Genomic DNA, 23,946 nt, shown 5'->3' with positions numbered 1-23,946 from the left:
CATTTTGGCTCTTTCATTGCTTTGTTGAGGTACATCAAGTATTCTACCTTGGTTAGTGTCATTGTTCAGTTTATTTTGATAAACCTTTCCTTTATGTTCCTGATTATTACATGTTTCAGTAAGTTACTATCACTATTGATTTGCTCATTTACACTTGTGTGTATATGAGCTTCAGTGTTAGTATAATCAGTTTGAGACATATTATTACGAATTGAGTTACCTTGTTGGTTGTAGTGACTTATGTTGAGATTGCTGAAATCTAGTCCATCCCTTTTTTGTTGATCCTGATTAACTTTCCCAGACTTGTCGTGTGTAGTTGTATCCTGCAGTGTACCAAAAAAAGGAGAGGGAATTACATTCATTACATTACATCTAGAACCAAAAGAAAAGTTTGAAGATTGATCCTCTTCAGAATTATTTTTAGTAGCATGTCTCTTTAAAACTTGATGGTTGCCATTTTGTTTGTTTACATTGTGATCTTGCATTGATTGTTCACCCTGCATCAGTGGCATTGGTGGTGCATCTTTTCTATTTCCTCCTACTTGCACATTGTTGTTATCTTGTGGAACTAGGATGTATTATCCCTCTCAATGTTCTGCATATCGCGACTTGTTCCTTTACTCGAGTTCATCAAAGTGTCAGTAGGTTGATCAGAATTCTTGTTATTGTTGACTACTCCATCTAAGTTACTTGAAATCTCAATTAAGTGAATATCCACTGGAGAAGAATTCCCAATACCAAACTCTGTTTGACCTTTGGCGAGCTGTGCTCGAATTTTGCCGAAATCTATCCTTCCGATGAATCCCTCATCCATCTTGCTTGAAATTTCTATGAGGTGTACCTCCTCTTAACGGGAGTAATCCCAGTAGTTGAATCTAAATGATTTTGACTCAAGGTAGCTCAAATTTGACGGTGTAGCTCTGACGATTCATTTGCGACTAGAATTGCCTTTCGGTTACTGTCGATTGGAACGATGAGATCAACTGAACTTTTGGTATGATATAGATCTAGACTAGGAGATTCCATATTACCAATCACTTTCCTTGAATCAAAACACTAACTTCAAGGGAAATAATATTTTGTGTGCCTTCTAACTCTTTGACTGAAATCGCAGTGTTGATCGCGTCTGTATTTTTCAAATTCGTGGAGTTGTGAGATGAATCAGAGCGAGTGGATGGATGGAATTTGTTGCTATCATTCAGGCTCCCCGTTTGAGATTCATTCGGTGGTCTGCAGAGCTCTGTTGGCAACTCATGCGTCATTCCGCCAGTGCGCGTATGAGATGAAATTAGAGCCGTTAGTGGCTATTTTTTAGCACAATTTTTAGAGTAAGACACTAGAGATAGAAAAAATAGAGAAATGAGGATGTCATGGAGTTTAGGGTTTAGGGTTTAGTACCTTTCGTTGCAATATTATAGTGTGAGTCTGTGTGTGTGTGTATGTTAAATTCTACATTTAAAGGATATATATTTAAAATTGAACATCCTTAATAAAAGTTATGCCTTTGGCGTAGTGGTAATGGATGTCCATTTGAATGAAGGAGCTTTGGATTTCATGCCCGAATAGCACAATATTTTTTGTTTTATTTTGACAGCCACACCCGATTATTTTTTGACGCCCTTGATAAAAAAAAAATTCTCCTGCTCCGCCACTGGTTTCATCCCCCAATATAGGACTTCCTGGCACTAATCTGTATTTAGTCGGGCTCCAATTTGGATACCAAATACTGAACACTCGGTGAAAAATTAAGAAAAACATTAAATTTAGGAATCCAAAAAAAAAGTCAAAAGTGACTCAACTCTAAAATCTAAATGAACTTCATATTGTTGTAAAACATAAGTAATATGAGTAGAATTTAAAGATCATCTTATTCAAATATTTTCTTGTGTCACTTTCAAGTTACAATAATGAATGACAACCCTATTTATAGTATGAAATCACTTCAAAAATCACTATGTTAAATGTCCATATTAATAGATACATTTGTATCTAAAATGATTCATAGAACCAAGATAATATTTATAAATGAATGTAAGTAGTTCATGTATTAACTCAATGGACAATCCATTCACTCAATGGATCTATAACATTTTTTTAAAAAAAAAAAGTCAACTTTTTAGATGCAAATAATTACTTAATAACTTTTTTATAATTGATTTTGTCAATTACTTAATTTTAATTATTAATTTTAGGTAAGAATTTATTAATTCAGTTGAAAAACATCTTTTAGTGAGGCAACCATTATATGAATTGTTAAATATGTATTTATTCTTCAAAACACATTTTTCTTTTTAATTTCCCTCTTAGTGGTATGCTCGAGTATCCAGGGGATAAAACCTATTTGAAATGGATGGTGTGAGTTTGTCAAATGCTCGACAAGCCGCTACATTAGCGGCGCATAAACTTTGAGATTTAATTCAATTATCAATAAATTGGGAAATCTAGGGCTACGATTTTATTATAAATTCATGCAAAGTCTTTTTTTTAGACTCCAATTAGTTAGCAACTTACTAACTTACGAGTTTAATAATACGATCTTGATATTTCGAATCTCTAACCGTCTTTAAAAATTGATAATTTAACTGCATCATCGGACGAGATAGACTTTATCAACTACGAAGCATTACGCTCTCTTCAGCTTTCTTACTCGAGCTAGGTATACTAGATATATCCCTATCCTAGATACAAACCAATTTTTATTTTCACAAAGAATGATCTTGCTTTCTATTTTCCACGATCTATCCATCAATTCCTCTCACGAGTTTAAAAAAAATCCCATTGGTGATTAAACATTAAGATAATGAAAATAAGAACACAAGAATAACTCATAATGATAACCAAAGTTCATTTTTAAAGTTTCAATACTTAGCAATTAATCGTAGATGCGACATAGAAAGATAGGATTTAGCTACTCATAATCCAATTCTCAAGATTTGATTCTCAAATACATTAAAGAATTAAAAGATGAAAAAGAGTAGAAAAAAATCCTACAAATTAAATTGATGTAGTTTTTTTTGCCCAAAAAGTGTGTTGTAGATCTCACTACCAAGTGAAATAAAATTTCACTCCTCCACTTCGTGGCATGGAACCAAACAATTCACTTTATTTAAGCTCCATTTTCACACAATTTCACCCTACAAAACACATACTTACATTGGTTAGCACAAAGACATAATTACAACTTAAACATGCAAATATAAGGAATTTATCTTAAACTTAGCAAAACTTAGCTATATTGTATGAATCTAATTTGACTTTTAGGCATATACAAATGCCTGAGATCAATTTCTCAAAAAGATTGAAAAAAACCATCTCTACACATTTTAGATTGAACAAGTCTTCTCATTCTGCTTTGTAAATTCTTGACATCAATCACATGCACTCAACTTATTAAAATTTTTTGATGGCCCTCAACTTTGTTATTGACTTTTTACTCATCATTAAAAATAGAGAAATCGACATAAATCCCACTAGTTTAGATTCTAATTACTAGTATTCAGATTACTTTCAAATGTTACTTCACGTACCACATTCGTTGGTTGGATAAATGTATCCGCGAAATTGACAAAACAAGATACATATTCAATTAAAATCAACCCGTTAGCAGTTTTTGAGTATATCTAATCTAACAAATTCTAAAAAAGATTATTTTAAAAAATCAATTTTCTTCCATTTACTTTTGAGCAACAACAAAGTGAACAACTTTTCTTTTTAGAAGTTTGAATTTATTTCTCGAAATTTCGAGCTTCCTCTTCCAGATACACATACTTGATATATATCAATAGCTAGATACATTACAAACATATGTCTATTTATATAGCATAACCAAATTGTTCTATTAGTGGAGTATATCCCCCCTTTACCAACCTTTGAGTATCTGTAGCATATAACAACTTTCTCGAGAAAAAAAAAGTCAAAAATCTCAAACATTTACTTCCTTTTGTGAGGAACTGACAAAAACAATTTACATTTCATGTTTCTACAAAAATTTAAATAACAATGTATCTCAAAATAAACACAAAATATGAAATAAATAAAGTTGAAAGAATAATCATAAAAGCTAACATACATTCCTTGTATCGGGTATGTATACATTATTAACTCTAAATTAAAATATAACGTATACATGTTAGATACATATGAAAATAATCAAATATATTGTAATATCATAATAAATACATATGATGATATTAAGATATGTTCTGGAGGTTATTTATACTGAGGATGGAACTTCCTTAAGGCTGATAGTTCTCTTCAATATATCATGGTGTTTTTAGTGCTTCATCCTTTTTTACCTGTCGTGTAGGTTTTGGGAGATTTAACGGAGTTGGAGATTTGGGGGAGGTTGATGAGAGAGAAAGATATTTGATTGTTACTAAATTGTTATTAATTATGGACTTTAAATGTAATGATGATTAATGAATCCTAATTTTAAGGGATATGGTATTTGATTGTATCATCAATAATATAGGGAAAATTATGTGGTTAAGCAAATTCATACTATTTAATTACTCATCATAATTATATTTTGCTATAGTTATCACTCGCAACTAACATTATGCATTAATTACGTAGGCTGACTTCGAGTTTGTATAATTAGTTACGTTTGTATATGTATAATTCGCCAGAATATACAAGTACATATGTATAATGTACAATTATCTAACTATACACGTATACAATTCACCTCTCTCCCACTATCTACCCTCTCTCGATCGTCTCTCTCCTCCCTCTCCCAATCTCGCTCGCCTCTCTCGCCCTCTTCCAATCTCGTTTGTGATATATACAAATGCATATCTATAATATACAATTATATACATATACAATTCACCTCTCTCCCATCTCTTTACTCTCTCACTTTCCTCTCTCCTCCCTCTCCCAGTCGCGCTCGCCTTCTCTTCCTCTCCCAATCTCGCTTTCCATATACAAATACATATGTATAATATACAATTATCTGACTGATATACATATACAATTCACCTTTCTCCCACTCTTTTCCCTCTCTCCTCTCTCTCCCCCGTCTCGCTCGCCTCTCTCCTCCATGTAACATGCAGCTATGAATTGTAATTAACAAAACTATAGCTACGGAAAGTAATTAGTCTATTCTTAAGTGGCTATGTGTGAAAGTTTCCCTATAATATATGGTATAAAATATTAAAAGTGATAATATATGTAATTGTTTGAATGTAAAGGTAAGACAAGAATATCCAATAGTGATGTATGTCTAATAATGTAGTTTATCCTTATATATTACTGAATTAGATTTATTAAAAAATAATATTTAATCTATAGATATACATACATATACAAAGATTAAATTATATCTGCTTAATCTAAACTATGACGTAGGTTTGTTGCATGGCTATCCCTTCTTAGTTTGCTAGATACATGTATCTGACATTTGAGACATTCAAATCATGTAACTTGTATACATGCAAAATATATATATTCAATTATGTATACTTATAAAAATCAAATGGGAGTAAATCATGTGTGTAACGACTCACCATTTTTGGGTAAAATACCATGAATTATATTTTTTATGGGAGAAGGGTCAAATATGCTCCTAAACTATTTGAAAAGGTTTAGATATACCCTTCGTTTAAAGTTTGGTCCATCTATACCCTCGCCGTCCAACTTTTGATCTACATATGCCCCTTTGGGCGTTAGTTGGCCAACTCAGAATATCCAACTCATTTTACTTTTATTTAAATACCATATGGATTTCCCACGTCATTTTTATGTATTATCACTTGACATTTATATTAAAGGTAAAAGGGTCAAATATGCCCCTAAACTATTCGAAAGGTCTAGATATACCCCGTTTAAAGTTTGGTCAATTTATACCCTCGCGTCCAAACTTTTGGTCTACATATGCCCTTATGGGTGTTAGTTGGTCAATTCGAAATACCCAACTCATTTTACTTTTCTTTAAATGCCAAATGGATTTTCCACATCATTTTTATATATTATTACTTGACATTTATATTAAAAGATAAAGGGGTCTTTTATACCCCTAACTATCTGACCTAATTTTAAAACACATATACGACCCATCTTTTGAATAATCTATACAACCCGACCCTTTTTTTAAATACCCTATATGGGTCGGATTAGGGCATAATTGAACCATTTAAATGGCGAACACTATCGTGCTCTGATTGGAACCGCCGAGGAATCAATGGCACGACAACTAAAGGAAAAGGAAGTCGAGGTTTGAAAAGCGTTTTGGCGCAACGCAGAGCTGGAGGCGCAAACCTGGCAGGCAAGGGCTAGAGAAAAGGAATTCACCGCAACAACGTTACAGACACAACTGCAAGCTGCAGCAGGCAATGATGATGTAAATAACAAAATAATTCACACATAAATGAGTCGGATTAAGGGCATAACTGAACCATTTAAAAGACAGTCGTATATGTGTTTTAAAATTGGGTCGGATAGTTAGGGAATAAGTGAACTCTTTCTCTTTTAATATAAATGTCAAGTGATAATATATATAAATGATGTGAAATCCCATTTGACATTTAAAGAAAAGTAAAATGAGTTGGATATTTCGAGTTGACCAACTAACATCCATAAGGACATATGTAGACCAAAAGTTGGACGCGAGGGTATAAATGGACCAAACTTTAAACGGGAGTATATCTACGCCTTTCGAATAGTTTAGGGGCATATTTGACCCTTTTCCCTTGAATATAAATGTCAAGTGATAATACATAAAAATGACGTGAAAAATCCATTTGGCATTTAAATAAAAGTAAAATGAGTTGGATATTCCGAGTTGGCCAACTAACGCCCAAAAGGGCATATGTAGACCAAAAGTTGGACGGCGAGGGTATAAATGGACCAAACTTTAAATGGAGGGTATATCTAAACTTTTTCAAATAGTTTAGGGGCATATTTGACCCTTTTCCCATCTTTTATTGATAGATGATGATTTTTTCATTAATGCATCAAATTAAAATTTTAGTATTATTGTATCTGGACTAGAATTTACAAAAAAAAATATGAATCATACCTTTTTAGAATATATCTAGAACTGATATATTGTATTTAAATATTATTGAGTGGTTACTCATTATTTAAAAAATGTATCTGGATTAGACTTTATTAATAAAGATAAGTTAAACAACAGGTACACATATATACAAAATTTCTATTATTGTATTCGATCATTCAAACTATGACAAATTTGTTGCATGGTTATTATATCAAATGTTAAATTAAATGTATCTAAACAAACTTATTGAAGTATGTATCATAGTCATTGTATCATATAGATACATGTTTAGTGTATATACACAGTAGATACATGTAAATAAATTGATCAGACACTAATAGATACGTATTAGATACATTACAGATTTATGAGGTATTCATCAAATACATGTAGTAATATCAATACATGAAGTAGTATCAGATACATAAAGTGTGTATATGTTTTTAAAGTAAAATGATGATAATGTCAAAATCACCGCCTTCATGAGCACTAGCAACAACAATCGTAGAAAATGATCCTGCAATCGAATGTTCACAAATGAAATTCAAATCAAAACAAGATCTATTTTGATAGTTTAAAAATCCACTTAATTGAAGATTCTTTAGCCATCAAAATAGTTTAATAAAATTCTAAATCTATGAGCTTTCAAGGTAAGAACTTGGTGTAATCATTCAAAATTAGAAGAAAATACCTATTAAAAACTAAATAAAACCATATACATAACTTAAAAAATAGACGAAATAAGTTATAAATCTCAAAATTTGAATATGTAGTGCTTCATTTTATTCAAATGATGGTAAGTAATTGAAAAGAACGGGTAGAGGGAGAACGAGGAGAGACATTGATCTATTGAACGTAGGAGAGGCGAAAAGTGAACCGATTGATTGAGAGTTATAAGAGATATAATTTAGGGGTGTGATTAGGTAGGTACACAAATAAAAACTCCATTTTAGGCTATTTTAGAAGAATATCTATCTTAATTTATCTCATTTCAAATAGGATACAAAACATTAAGGGCCGTTCGGTTACTGTATAAGATACATCTTATTCATGTATAAAAAGTTACATTAGCTTTACTATGTTTGGTAGAAGTTTTGTATTAGGTATAAAAGTCAACATAATTTATGTCATGTTTGGTTGCATTTTTGTAGTCCTACCTAACTAATACCAACATAACTTATGAGGGAATCTATGTATAAAGTTATGCAGGGTAGAAAGTGAAATAAGTTATGTGGGTATTAGTTATACATGTAGTAAATTGATAAATTACATATTTACCATATTAATTTATTTTATTGTTTTTAATTGGAAACTTTATTGTTTTCTGTTGTTTTTATTTCTTTTTATATTTACATCATTTTCATTTCTGTTCATTTATTTTATTTTTTTAATTAGAAACTTTATTGTTTCCTTTCAACATGTGTTGCTATTATTCCTTGTGATATAGATTATTTCTTTTTTTTCCACATACTTACCATTTTGATTGATTTATGCAAATATAAATATTTTTTTAATATTAGAAGTTGATGCTATTTTTCAACGGTACATATGTTAATCAAATATTAACATTATATATTATTCAATATATTTCACATTTTATTAGCATGTATTATTATTTTGTAAATAACATATATTAATAATTTATAATAAATTTTAATATTCAATAGTTAATTATTCATGTATTGTAATCTCTACGTAACTAAATAATATCTAAATAACTAATATCCACATCACTAATACCCGCATAATTAAACCCCACATAACTAAACTTGCATAACTAAACCCTGCATAACTAATACCTACATAACTAAACCCTGCATAGCTAATATCTGCATAACTCTAACCAGTAACCAAACAACCCCAAAGTAATTATTTAAAAATATAAATTGAATTAATATATAAGATATAAATATTTATGTAATTATATAATTTTTCGATAAATATTTATGTATTTATATAATTTTTCGTTTAAATTAGATCCATTATAAACTTAAGAAATAAGTTCTATCCAAAAATTTTAATATCAAACCAACTAAAATATAATTGATTTGTAATGATTTTATACCAAATTAAATCAAACCAATTACACTTGATTTTTCATCATTTTATAAAGAATGCAATCTACACAAATTAAATAGGAAAAATTAGAAAATTAGTCAAAAAAAAAGTAAACATATTTAGTACAAATCTCCATACTTTAAAATAATTAGTAAAAATATCAAAAATGTCATTATTTTAAAAAAGATAATGTATCCTAATTTACTTCCTATTTTATCTCACGTTAATTACACATTTTCCAATTAATTCTCTCTCATATTTTTAAAAAATAGAATGTTCTCTCTCTCTCTCTCTCTCTTATATTTTGATCTTCCAATTCTTCTCATATTCTTCATTTCAAGCACGCCTCTCTCTTCCTTTTTTTTTTGGTTTTTGTCACATCCGGATTTACCCCCTATATGTAACCGGCGGCGTCTTCCTCTCTGAGGACTAAGACTAGTCATTATATACATAGGTTGAAAAATGCGAAAAAATTTAAAACTTTCATTACACCTAATTGGAGGTTTACATAGACCTCCACATATACATAATATATAGTCGTATCGAGCATACATAGACCCTTCGTATAGGAAGGTTACATAGCCTTCTACTTTTATTGTACATACATATATATAAGATAGAAAAATAGTCTCAAAGATTGTCTCATCTTATACCATCTAAATGATTATCACAATATGGGCATAGCCCTACATCAAATGTAAAGAATCCATATATAGGCTTATACAAGTCGTACACAATGAAAGTGTAATGAACATGAAAGTCTTAGAAAAACAAAGGAACTATATAAGCAAGATACTTGCATCGCCGTCGGAAAGTGAGGAACTACCCACTTGGATGATAGAGAATATCCAAGCCTTCTTCAAGTCGTCCCGAATGAGTCTTCAACGACCGGAACCTAAAATATTTGGGAAAAGAGAAGAAAATGGGGTTAGTACTCCACATATACTAAGTATGAGACTTTATGCACATACAAAAGCAAAACATGCTAAAAAGGGACATTTATAAGTCAAAACATGTCAATTTACCCCTTTTAAAAGTCTAATGCAAAATAAAACAATTCATACCAACCACCTACACATTCTTACTAACTCAAACAAGTAATATGTGTCCCAACATACTTGAACTCATGATTTACTACAACCCTATCATCAAGGAATAACATCACAAGAATGATAAGAGTCAATTATATCATAATAAGCAAGACAACTACTCATGAATCCTTATTAAGTCAACAAGTGTAATGACCAAGCAAAGCCCTATAACCTTACTCAATCAAGTAGTCTTAACAAGAAACCATGACCAATGTCCAACTTCACATAATATAACATTTATATATACATTTCATCTTATGTTAACAATATAACCCAATACCTACTTATAAGTGAACTAACCAACATATAGTATCAACAATGTGCAAGTTCATCATGTACATATCATATATCATTATAACATAAACATGTATAAGAACATCCTCTAAAGACTCCCCTAAAGGCTAACTAGTGCAATGCTTAGGTAGAGTCTCATATCCTTACCATAGACTAAGCTAGACCCCTTACGTTATCCAAGTTAGAGTTCAAATCCTTTAATTCATTTTACCTTTTGGGAACATCTCGCCCTAACCGACATAGACCACATGATCTAGTGTGGAATCCGGTGTCATAAGACCCTATATCGAAAGAAAGCGGACTACTTGTGTTAGAATCTATGCGTCCACTATTAGTCAATAGACCAGGTCCCTTGACACACAAACAAGGATATAACAGAAAGTAAATGCAGTTTAACAGCAAAGGAGTTTTACGTGGAAGCCTCCTTGCTCAAGGGGTAAAACCACGACCTGTCTCACAGGATTTTCACAACTGTTTCACTAATCTTTGCAAGCAACAGTAAAACCAGTTACACAAATGTGAGAAAGTTTTTAATCTCACCAACAAGAAATAACTCTATTGCTTGATGAGCCTAAGTAGAAGTTATTCTACCCACTAAGCTATCACTCTAGACAACTTAGAATTTCAACACAAACCACACTGATTCCTTTATAGATTTAGGATCAGTTTACAATGTAAGACCGAAAGAATGTATTCTCAAACAACTACACAAAATATATGCCTGGATTTTGGTTGTTCTTAAATGATTCTTCACTTTGATTTTCTATAGCCTTTGTAAGAGTTCTTGAATGTACTTTTTCAAGTTGCAAAAACTAAAGAGCCATATTTAGAAAGATGACATTGTATAGACAAGTCCCTTTCCTTAAACTCATGCTATTGGTTGGAAATGTCTGACTTTTCTGACGCGGTTGGGAACTGTGCACCAACTATCTGTACCTTCTCCAGCTGGCAGTCAACGAGCTGTTCATGTTGAGAACCTGGTACCTTCACAAGGTCCCTGAGTTTGTTACATCATCAAAACTACAAATAACAACTTGCCTAGATAGTACCAAAATATGAAACATAGCAACTACGTGGATCCACTAGCTAGTCTTCCTATCGAGGCAACATAGTTCAAGAACTAGGAGATATAGTTGGGACCCTCTTTATGCGCCATGCATTATAGTCTCCAATCTCAAGAGTAATGTAGTGCTCCTACCTTCCCTATGTGGGAAGGGACACTCCTCAATCTAGTTCACTTGGTGCTAAGCTAAAATTCCTTTTTGAAATGTCTTTAAGCCTTTAATTATCAATTATAGCTTAATTTAGGTCATAGGGTCTACCCCTTGTATAATCATCATCATCAATAGCTCAATAAGAATTGTATAAGTATAAGTCCTTTCATCACAATTCATATAAGTGAGGTTAACACATTACATATCATTTCATAATAAGGCACATTGGTATTCATCACCACCCTTATAACCTTTACATCTTAACAACCTCACAACCATAATCAAGAAATTTCAATTCAACATCATACCACCCTATCAATCTTTATACAAGGCATACTCCAATATAACATCATGACTTAACCACAATTAATCACAATTGGAAGTAAATATAGAGATTCCAAGACTTACCAAGTCTTCCTCATAGTTCATCATTTAGGCTTTACCCTAAAACCTCAAATTCAATCCAATTTAGATGTTCAACATCATATTCAATAATCAACATGATAACAATACTAGAAGAGTCACTACACCATAATTCAATACCAAATCAATGCTTAAAACAAGGTTACTTAGGCCAATTTTCATAACCTAGATCACTTCTCAAGATTAGAATGAAAGACAACAATTCATTATAATTTGTTAATGATTGGTGTGACAACATCATCTAATAGTGATTTAACCCTTAATCAAGACAATTGAATCAATCACAACCCAATTTACATCAAGATCAACCTAGGGTTAAGGGTTAAGGATCATAATCTTCTAATTGAACCAAACCATCACAATTGATCATAATCAAGTCAAAATACATGTTAATATATCTATTATATCCTAAAGAAACCATAAACAATTCAGTTCACAACATCAATTCCGTAATTGGATGAAACCCACATGAAAACTCAACTTTTGAAATCCATTTTGAAGGAACCCTTTGAGTCTCAAAGGTGAATTAGATCTCATACCTTAACGTTTAATAAAGAATTGATGGTGAATTCGTTCCTTTCCAGCTGCCCAACCCCTTTCCCTACTAGTCTTTAATGGTGAGCTCAAGTAGAGAGAGAAGGAAGAGAGTTTGTATTGAGAGTTGTAATTAGACTAGTTAGGTTGGGGCCTTTAAATGGAAGTTAAATTAGGTAAATAGTCTCCCCTTAATCCATAAGTAACCACTAAACCACTTAATTAATTAAATGAGTTAACATTAAAACGTGCAGGAAAGTCAAGACCCTCACAGACGAAACCCCGTCGACGGGCCGTCTGTGAGTTGACGCACTGACCCCTCTCCGTCCTGCACATCCGTAGGTAAGTTCAAACACTTGTGCAGGCGATGGATTCCTCAAATTGGCTAAGTGTGGGACGACGGTGGCATCGATGCCCCGTCGATCCACACACGGGTTGTCCCTTGTTCCGTTGATGCACACTGCCTAGGCAATGTTGCCTCAACCTGTAGGGGTCCTCCTCAAGGGCCCATGGTTGGTCCTTGGGGAGTCGTACCCGGACGTTTCGATCATGAAACAACTTAAGCACCTATTAGCTACCCTAACACCACTTTTCATAAATTTTCGTCTCCTAAAAGCTAGTCAAATAAGCTAAGACACATTAGTACCCCTTTGAACCAACTTCCGAACGTCATGGACAATATTGGACGTTGTGGTTCTTAAACTATCTAAATGACCTAAATTCATTAAAATAGGTCTTAAAATGGTGCTTAGACTCCATGACACCTACGTTAGGCTCTAAGACTCGTCTTGGATTTTCAAAGTGTTACAGTTTTAGAAATTGATTAATATATATTATAAAGATATTCACACAATCCATTTGATTAAGGTATGCATCTTTATTCATTTTTTAAGATTTGTTTTATGATTTTATTTTTGTTTAAATCGATCAAAATTGTTGTTTGTAGTTGAAATCATGTTTACGATTTAATAAACTCTAGATCACTATTCAATGGCAAAATCTAAGATATTCACAAGAATCTCATTGATTAAGGTATGCATTTTTATTCGATTTTTAGGGTTTTTAACCGATTTCGTTTGTTTAAATCTTTCAAAAAAATTTATTTATATAGTGTTTTGGATAATGAAAATCTCAAGGATCCTCTCTAATGACTCTCTAAGAGGATTACAAGTGATATCTCACTTAATAATCAATTTTCTAGATACAAGCATATACATGACTGACCATTGCTATTAATCAGTGTCGGTAGAATGGTGGCGTTGTTGGTGTTTCTCGCCACCGACCTCACAATCATCGATCACTTAGAACATAAATTAAATGAAAACAAATTTTGTATTTTATTTTGCTCGTTTTGTGTTTCAGTGTCACATGTAAACATACAAGTTTGTATTTCTTTTTATTTTGTATTCATAGAAATGGTATACCGACAAAGTCACATTTGTATTCCAATTGAAGTGAGTATTATTTCTGCTCATTTTGTATTTCAATCTCACTTTTTATTTGAAACTCAATTTTCAAAGTCAACAAGTCTGTATTTCTTTGTTATTATGTTTTTCATCATAATTGTATACCAACAACTTTTGTATATTTTTTTCACTTTACTATTCAAAAAAAATAAAATTGAACAAAACTGTATTTTAATATCCAAGTTAAAATGTATGTATTTACAATGGTACTTGTATCATCTTTTGAACAAAGCTGTATTTTCCCTACTTCAATTGTAAGCTACGACCACCAATAAAAATCCTAACATAACAAAAATATATTTTTTCCATTTGTATCTAAGTTAAAATAATATTTATTTACAATGGGGCTCTTATCTTGTTTTGAGCAAAATTATTTTTTGTATATCACAATTTTATAATATGTCAGCCAACATACATACATACATACATATATATATATATATATATATATATATATATATATATATATATATATATATATATATATATATATTAAAGTAACATACAAATTATATTCATGTCAAACACTTACAAAATACATTAATTTTATGATATTCTTTTTGATAAGTAATTCAAAATAGTTCAAAAAATAGAAAACAAATAACCAAAGAAAAATGAAAATACAATACAATTGTCATAATTTTTACGTTTGGGATACTATTTTGTTCAAAAAAACTAAAAAGAATTAGCCAATGAAAAAAGTCAGTCCTCAAACAATTCATTATTATCTTCGTATTCAACCAACAAAAAAAATTCAATGAATTCGTAAAACTCATTATTACTAACTTGGTCATAATACATACAATTTTTTATGTAAATGGATACGTTGTTAAATTATGTAAAAAGTTTTAAACAAATTTACAATCAATTAGAAACACATTAAGAATGCAATAATTAATTAATAATTGATTCATTGAAACACATTAAGAATGCAGTAATTAACTAATAATTGATTCAAATTGTATTTCATCAATTCTATCGAATTCCTAGTAAAATTTACTTCTCGAAAGTTGCTTGTCAACGATTTTTTGACCAATTCCGTTTCAAATTTTCTAACCAAAAAGAAAAAAAATGATTTTAATCCAAATAAATTGATTAGAAATCGAGTATTATCAATTGAAAATCCATAATGAGAGATTTAATCAATTGTTCCTTTTTAAAATTATTTTCTCCCCTAAAATTTCTCCTTTCTATTATTTAACAATTGTATTCTTTAATAAAAGCAAATAATAAAATATAAATAAAATACATAATAAATTAAAATTTTAACATTATTAATAAATATTAAAAGTGTTAGACAATGAGCCTTATTAAATGTTAGAATACATTTTGAAAAATTCCCCAATTAAATATTAAGCCCCAAAGTATCCCACTTATTTCCCCCAAATTTGGTAAGGGCGGCAAGGCAAAAACTCATTCCCGCCAAATTCAGAAGCGTTAAAATCCAATGTCGACTTCTGTTATCTTCGATGACCAGAGTTTTAGACACAATGCCAGGAGAGGATGAAGAAGGAACCTCCACCGTTGCCGGAGAGACCCACCAACTCCAAATTCCGATAAGCCGAGTGAAGAAAATCATGAAACTGGATCAGGACATCAACAAGATAAACTCAGAAGCCCTATATCTCATCGCTAGTTCCACCGAGCTTTTCCTTGAATTACTAGCAGAAAAATCTGCACAAGTAGCTTTGGAGAAGAAGAGAAAAACAATAAAGCTCGAGCACTTAAGAGTTGCCGTAAAAAGGCATAAACCTACGAGTGATTTCCTTCTCGATTCGCTTCCCATGCCTTCACAGCCGTTGGATCGGTCTCCGAAGGTTCAAAGTCGTCCTCGATCATCCACAGATAATCCACTTCCTTCCGGAACTCGAAGAATTGAGGCCTTTTTTCAAAAGTGTACTTAAAACTCTGTGTTTACAATCTATTTCCAGTAGTTGTGTGAAATAGTTATTCACATTCAGTGTAGGGCTTGTGATTATAATTTGAAAAGATATTGTTGTTTTCCCTAGATTTATATCATGCATTGCCAATCTATGATATTTGAGACATTAGTTGCTGATTTTCTCTTCATCCTTGGACTATGAGCTTTTTATGAATATGAACTGTCCATGTGAGCTCCATTGATGTTTCTCGAGATGGAATTAATACAGTCTCCGTTCTGATTTGATTGGATGATTATAGTATGCCTTCATTGACATAATCATCCATACCAGAACTTGAACTTGAAAGTAGAATGAATTCCTTGTAAAATGAGGTTCATGTTAGAACTCTAAGACGTTCATGTATTAATTAATTCATTCAACAATGCTTTTTAAAGGCATTCTGGACTGGATCTGACAACTCTGTTTCACCTTGGTTACTTTTTGTTCTATCTTGCATTTCTCCATGGAATACTCGACCTTCCGGAACAATAAAGTAAAACCTGTAGCCATCATTAAATTACTAATGTAAGCGCTTACCTATAGCTAGACGTACTGCTTATCTCTCAAAGGGATGGTCAAGACTAAGTTGAACTTTTGTAAGGCTAAAAGAGCCAAATGTTCTAATTGTTTTCTTATTTGATGAATGATTGCCTGACCTAAGTCTTCCTAATGAAGTTGAAAATGTTGTAAATTTCACAAATATCAGTTATACAACTCCACTTCATCAATGGACTAATGAATGAAAAATCGTCTTATTATGCTTTTATCTGTTCAGAGTAAAATCTGCCAAAGAAGGCAGGTTGTTCATTCATACTAATGTGCTGATTATAAGATACAGGCTTTTGTGATCTTTCTGAGAAGATCTCGTGGCGTAGAAATCAAACTGCAGTATTCCCCTTGCATGATACCAATTGTGTAAGATCATCTTTATGTGCTTCCTCTAAGAAATAAGGATAACGGGATCACAAAGTAGCCTTTGAGCAAAAACAAACAAAGAGTGAATGTGTTGATGCTTATAACCAGGGAACTGGACACTCTACTTGGGTTTTTATTTGTACATACTTGCAGAAACTGCCCTCACTGTCTATTTGTGTCCTTTTTTAAAAAGGTGACAATTGTAGAAAGTATAGACAATGTAAATTATCTTTTGCATGATTTTACTCCTATTTAGGATTTATCTGAATTTATCAAATTAGTGAACTCAAATAAATTCAAAATTTAACACACAAACTCTAAGGTGAAAAGGGGCCTGAAAATGATGAGACTACTGAAGTAGAATCATCTCCTGGATGAAAAGCAAAGCGACTACGGGAGAGGATTTTTCTGTGGTCTTCTTTCTTTGATTCCTTTAAATAAGAAATGCTTTGCTGTGGTGTGTTAATGGGAGTTGGTCCCAGCTGTTGTATACCCAAAGAAGACTTCTTATTCACAGGTGTGGCATTGTTGAACCCTCCATTCAGGCTTCTATCTGAAAGACGTTTGCTGCTGGAGCTTGGCCTTAGGACAAAGAGATTCTCTTGCCCAACCGGCACCTGATTCTGCACTTTCTTCAATTCCTGGAAGAATAACATTATGCCTTGTAAAAGGAGGTAATGATTAAGTTTTGAGGTACACACTGTTCATTTATTGTATGTGAATGTTGGATACATTGGAAATGTTCCAATTTATCTTGGATTTGACATTTTGTTGTTGAAAAGTTTGGAAGTTGAATAGTGTACATAGAAGCTGAGAAAAGTGAAACTGTGAATAACAAAGGAAATTCTTTATATGGTTGTGGTGCTTACCCGTTGTCTTTGTTTCTCTTCATCTCTTTCTTTCCTTAGCAAATTATACTCTTCCAACATTGCAAACAGCGGTACCTGGGGGTCAGGCACTTCTGGTATGTAAGATGTGACTAGTTAATAATTGAATTAACCTATAATTGGAGGGCCAAAATGATATACTACTTTCATTGCTTTCTCAGAGTTCAATTCTATTGCATTCAGATAGCGCGGCAGTTAGAATATGGCCAGGTCACTTTAGTTCTGTTAGCTAACCTTCATCTAGTTATTCAACATTTGGAAAAGATTCCTATGCATTCCTTATGTCTCTGTTGCAACACCAAATTAAAGGGCAATGTTGTTTATGTCATCTTTTTCCATTACTTGTTGTTGCTGGTCCTCCCTAGTAGCATTTGAGTCTTATGTTGATGTTGTTTCTGTTGATGAACATGTCTTATATATAGGTGCAGTTAGTAACATCATCTCTTATTTTCACCTTTTTCTGAAAATATATTCGATTAAATTCTGCAAGCATTTTAATTGCATCACAAGTTTCTGGCCAAATTACTTTGTTATTTCTTTTATTCATTAAGATGCTAATTTTTGTTCTACTTCTGTTACTTTTTCCAATGCTTCTTAGTGATTTTTTTCACATTTAGAAAATGTGAGAAAGCAGGCATACTTTTATAGGCCGTTTCTTGGTGTCTACCAAAAAGATTGTTTATATTCTCACCAGATAAAGGATCCCCTCCCTCTCTTTTTTATGTATACAAAAGCGTATATATAGTGATGAAGTAGACTAGGATTGAAGATGTTACTGAACTGTCATGGTATTCAATACTATCAGCAGTAGCTTCTGCATTGTCTAAAGGTATGAAAACTTAAAAAAACCATGGATAAATCCAAATCAGTTTCTCTTAACTTCAAATGAATGAATGATAGACATTAGCCTAATACTTTATATGAAACTATGAGTAATTCTTTGTACTAACCAATAAAAGTATTTTATTTGGGGATATGAGTTACTAAGTTCTTACCTCATCGTATAGAAAAGGTTTATTTCTTTCTTCTTCCCAGCTTTTAGTCTTGGCCATCAGCATATCCACCAAAGCTGCAAATAAAACAAAAAGAAGGCAACAAAATTTACAAATCCTTGATGAAGATTCTAATCAAGTTTTCACCTTTTACTGGATAACACATAAAGAATATATCTAACTTGTAGAAGCACAATTTGGTTAATTGATTTAGTCATATTTTCATTCAACAGGTAGTTGTTTAAGTCACAATAAAGGCTTTATGTCTGCCCGTTACTAGGCTGATATTGGTGATGGCAAGCCATTAGCAGAAATATTTTGATACCTGGTATTTTGTTAACCATGACTCTGGCCCGTTCTGCTCTTCTCAAGTTCTTGTGAGCACCTCTGCTTACAGAATACCGGTTGTCGTCCTGAAAATATGGATGTTTAAGCTGAATAGAGGTGATGAAAAAAAGTGAATGGGCTACATGTCTCATAGGTGAAGGAACTGACCCTGCTATACTCTTCCAACCATAGCTCCTCATCACGAGCTAATATCCATTTTTCTACCTTCTCCATTATAGCCTTCCTGCTAGATGCCTCTTCTTGTGCTTGTGTTATCTGTTTATTCATGCTGGTGAGGAGATCAGCATGGTCAATCTCCCCTTTTGGTGGTTTTGGTCAGTATCAATTTCAAACACAGTATGTCACCTTAATAGTTAAAAAATGGAACAGTTAAATTGGACCAACCAGAGTTCATTAGTTTCAATATACTTTCCATCTCTAGCTGTGAGGGAATTTCCATGTGGGACCGTTTGCAGATCTCCTCAAGATCTATTTGTTTTCTAAGAAAAAGCTCTTTCATCTTGCTTGCTTTTAGCTGATCCAGTCTCCTGACTTCTGTCTCAGCCTTGGAATTTTTAAAAAAAATTCAGAATCTCTTACCTCGTAGTACTGGAGGATGAATAATTTGTAATTTTATTATGTCACTGACCTGCTGTATTATGTCCAGAGTAAGGCTTCCAGGAGTGGAGATATCTTTTGATGACAATGATATCAAAGCAGTGACATTGGAGAACCTTGCACGGTCTTTCTGGGGTGTGTCCATGAGATTCCACAAGTTTGTCAATGCTTTCCCTAGTTGGTGAAGCTACAAATACACACACACAGTGAGGAGAGTAATTTTGATGATTTTATTGATTGTTTTGCCTGTACTTATAAAACAAATAAGGGACACAATTTGGCCCACTTGAATTATGTTTCTTTTACAATTTGCTTGGTTGGTGGCTTTCCAGTACTAAGTCTGCAATTGTCATGAGTTGTTGGCTACATGAACCAAATAAGAGGATACTTGTTTTTAAATAAGAGAATGTGCATAGTTAATGAGATTACCTTTTCAAGCCGTGCTTTCTTATCTGCTTCTAATGACCGAACTGTGCTGCCAAGTTTATCCAATATACTGTCACTAATGTTTTTTGACAGTCCAGATAACTCATTCAGGCTTGGATGAACCTTTGTAATGATCAAAGAGGAATCTGTTCCCAGCATTGCTGCTAAGCTCCGGATCATGCTAATGTAGCTTTCAACCTTTTGAAGTCTCTCGATCTTTGATGCAAGAACAGAGTAGTAAAAGGCAAAAAAAGGAAGAATATAAAGGGGTAAACAAGAAATTTCAAAACCTTTCAGTTGATGGCATCTTAGTTATAGTGCCAGGCACAAAGGTTAAGTATCTCATTCGTACCTTCTCATTTTGAAGCCGCTGAAGCTCGTTCTGGTGCTCTTCTAGTTTCTTTAGTGATAGATCATTCCCATTTACTAAAACATTTGATGATAAATCATTGTACTCTGATTCACCTGCTATTTCAGCAGAAATCTTCTGAATTTGTCCTTGTACAGCTCTGAATTGTTTCACTCTTTCTTCTTTTCTAATTCGCATCTCTCTCAGGGCAGGTGCAATCGATTCTAGCTGTTCTTTTAGTGTTCCAGTCATCTTTTCTGGCTGGGGAATACAAATTCACTCCTCTTTATGTAAGTTGTTAAACTGAGTATCTCTTATACTAAAGATCCAATGATGTGTTTAAAAAAGAAATCCAATGATTCATGTATATCATCCCTCTCAGATCATTGATCTAACTAACATCCTGTCACAGTCTTGTCATGATGCTAACAGATAGTAATGCTCTCTGTGTGCGTGCGCTCCTAATTAGGGAAAGAAGGTGAAGGTGATCTGTTGTCACATTGATGTTGGTTTTTAGACTGGTCCACCTTTTACCATGAGGTTTTGTCAATATATACATTTTCGTTCGGATACTTTAGGATCTGATGTGTCCGTTAAGCCACTAGAAGCAACAAGCTACATTGCATGGATTTAGAGTTTGTTGGGGATGTTCATCTCATATACATTTTCATTCATTCCTCTGACTGTACATCTGTCCTCCACTTTTTGTTTATTTAATTATTTATGTGATTTTGGTTTTATTAGCATTCTTGAATTATGGTTAGCACAACTACTAGAAGCTCACGTTCTCTTTAATTTGACAAGAAAATGTTAGTACATGTTACCAGCAGTGGGTAATGGAAAGAATCATGTGGGTCGAAGCTGATATCCTAGCTCTTTTATCTGTAAATTACTCATATAGGCGGTAGCAAGAAATATATTATATATAGCACGACTTTTAAATATATTTCTTTGCTTCAATTTTGCTGCTGACATTTATAGATAGATTCATTCCTGTGCTATGTATTTGCATGCATGTAGAGGCCATCAAATTTGATTAGCATGCCGGACAAGGGAATTCAGAAAGTTACCCTTCCAGGGAGTGATCTTTCATCCAGTAACAATAGGAGATGTGTGAACTCAGCTTCTGAATCTGCCAATTCTTGATGCAGTTGAGCTCTGGAGATGTTTGCATTGTCAACCTTCTTTCTGTAAACGTCCAGGCACTCCTGTTCGATGTCCAGTAAGACCTTTTCTCTCTCAAACTGATCATCTCCAACTTCATCCCAAATCATCTGTCTTACCAATAAAAATAAAAAGTTCCTTTAGTCCACAAATGCACTTAGTAATATAATGATGCACATTACAATTAGAGAACATGCCTGTAATTCTTGCAGTAAATATCCGCATGACGTCTCGAGCAATGCTGAACTTCTTATTCCAATTGGCGTTTGAACAGATCCCATATGAAAAGATCAGCTACCAACTGGAGGGAACTCAAGTCTGGGGCTCGTGTTTCTCTGGTAATCAATTAAATTTTGAATGTCCTATAGAATAGATTATATGAGGTAAAAAAAATAATTGAGATAATGATGAATTGGGATCTTTAAGTATGAAATAGTTGCTTAAAAGACAAGGTTTGTCAGGTTAGGTGATGATGAAGCTTTGAGTTCAAGGGTTCCCTATGGTGTTCTATTCTGAAAGTTGTTTGTTATCTTATTTTTTAACTTTTAGAAAACAATATGCATTTATGTCTTTATCTGTCAGATATAGTTTCTCATTCAGTTCCAGAGAACTTAGATTGCACTATGTTGTTCCTCCTGGAAGCTTTATCCAAACTTTATTCCTAAGCAATCTTTATCCAAAATTTGTAATGTGCTTTATGCAGTGCTGCAGGCTGCAGCATATTCGTCCCTGTTGGAACATGGCTAGCACACTTTTTTTTTATGAACAGTGGTATATGACCAAGTATACGCGCACTTCGAATACTTCATTATATACATATTACCTCACCAAAATAGGTATTATACTTTGCATAATACCTTACCTTTTAACTTTGCATGAACACCTTGACTTATAGTGTGATTGCTTTCCTTCTCTTGATTAATATCATTTAGAAGTACCTCCAAGCTCTCAGGGGTAGTATGACTCTTAAATCAAATTGAGTACTACATTTCACAAGAAGTATTTGAATGGAAAATCACTAACCATAGCAGTTGTATCAAGAAAATTTGACTAAGTTGTTGATTGTTATGTGTTGGAATATATAGAAATATGACACGTATATATATTTTTTATTTGGAGAAACATGGTCATATAGTGTTTATAAATAAGGCTCAGTATAGTAATGTAGGTATATAATTTATCCTTCATTTCTCACATGATATTAGAGAATTAAAGGGAAATTAATTGTTGTGCGAATTTTCAACAATTTTAGAAAAAGAAAATTAGTTACTTGTGCAATTTTCTAGTAATGTGCTTTTCATGTGCCATTAGAAGTGTTAGCTTCAACAACGATTAAAGTTCATGCATTGATGCAGGTTATTTTTCATGACCAGATTTCAATGAGATTTTGCTTGGATTGTGTTTTTTCCTTTGTTTTGACCATACCCATATAATTTTTCTCTGATTTTGACCACTTTTTAACAGTTAGATCTAATTTTTCAATGATTTCAAACTGTTTTCAATTACTTTTTTGGAAGAAATATTCTATTGTTGGTGTAGATATTTTGAGATAGCCCATGTCATTTTCTTCACGATTCGATCACTTTTTTTTTCCAGCAAGATCTAAATTTTTTAGGCAATCAAATTTCTATTTCTTATTGCTTATAAGTCAAATGACATAAGATGTTAGATGTTTTGGCTCCAAAAAATTTCTTTCACATATATTTATTTACAATCCTTCTCGAGAATTTGAATTTTGAGTTTCATGATTTATTCAGAATTCTTAATGAGGAGCTCAAAAAATCAAATATCATTTGTCCGTAAAGACTCAATGAAGAGGAGGTTGTTTTGGAAGATCTCGACTCAAGTGTAGTTATGATATAGACTTGGACAGAGAGTATGTTTTTCTTTGCATGATCGACCACCCAAGAATGCTCATGTTATTTAAATTTTGTTCCCTACAAGCTAACCCTTGTCCTCTATCAATTTAAATTTTGTTTTTTATGTTCATAATTGTCCTTTTAATTTTGCATTTGTCAATCATTTGACTCGTGCATGTTAATTTTTGTGAACTCTTGCTATAATAGGACCGCAATACAGGATAAAAGATTGGCGTAGAAGATGAATTACACAACATCTATATCTTACTTTTCCCAACTCTTCCATAACATGTCTAGTTACAAATCTTCTAAACTTATATCACAGATATTTGGGATTTTCAAGTTTGTTCAACTACAAAAAAAAAAATGGTGCCTAGTTTTCCTAATATGTCCACATATTCGTACCT

At 32.6% G+C, this 23,946-nt stretch overlaps 2 protein-coding genes and 1 long non-coding RNA gene across 4 annotated transcripts; 2 read left to right on the top strand and 1 right to left on the bottom strand.

The window, feature by feature from the left end:
* Positions 1 to 15,465: 15,465 nt before the first annotated feature.
* Positions 15,466 to 16,200, top strand: LOC101265544 (uncharacterized). Its single transcript, XM_004239468.5, has one exon. It carries the CDS (start codon positions 15,550 to 15,552, stop codon positions 15,982 to 15,984), a length of 435 nt encoding a protein of 144 aa, XP_004239516.2. The 5' UTR covers positions 15,466 to 15,549; the 3' UTR covers positions 15,985 to 16,200.
* Positions 15,549 to 22,599, bottom strand: LOC101267403 (65-kDa microtubule-associated protein 8). Of its 2 annotated transcripts, XM_004239158.5 has the most exons (11): positions 21,878 to 22,584; positions 21,587 to 21,790; positions 20,520 to 20,777; positions 20,171 to 20,383; positions 19,773 to 19,928; positions 19,529 to 19,688; positions 19,292 to 19,443; positions 19,122 to 19,209; positions 18,800 to 18,873; positions 17,787 to 17,861; positions 15,549 to 17,558 (listed from the first exon to the last, which is right to left on the bottom strand). In XM_004239158.5, exons 1-11 carry the CDS (start codon positions 21,959 to 21,961, stop codon positions 17,235 to 17,237), a joined length of 1,788 nt encoding a protein of 595 aa, XP_004239206.2. In that variant the 5' UTR covers positions 21,962 to 22,584; the 3' UTR covers positions 15,549 to 17,234. The 2 variants fall into 2 exon arrangements, with proteins under 2 accessions (XP_004239206.2, XP_069154026.1); XM_069297925.1 differs by lacking the exon at positions 15,549 to 17,558 and having other exon boundaries at positions 17,789 to 17,878; positions 21,878 to 22,599.
* On the top strand, positions 20,686 to 23,732 carry LOC112941546 (uncharacterized). The gene is made up of 4 exons (XR_003246815.2): positions 20,686 to 20,806; positions 21,537 to 21,738; positions 21,955 to 22,018; positions 23,438 to 23,732. It is a non-coding gene; the product is annotated as an uncharacterized lncRNA (long non-coding RNA).
* Positions 23,733 to 23,946: the final 214 nt, after the last annotated feature.

This window comes from Solanum lycopersicum, chromosome 5 (genome assembly GCF_036512215.1).
Source record: "Solanum lycopersicum chromosome 5, SLM_r2.1".
NCBI classification, from domain to species: Eukaryota; Viridiplantae; Streptophyta; class Magnoliopsida; order Solanales; family Solanaceae; genus Solanum; species Solanum lycopersicum.
Note: the sequence above shows the minus strand (reverse complement) of the source record. Positions and strands in the feature narration are given on the sequence as shown.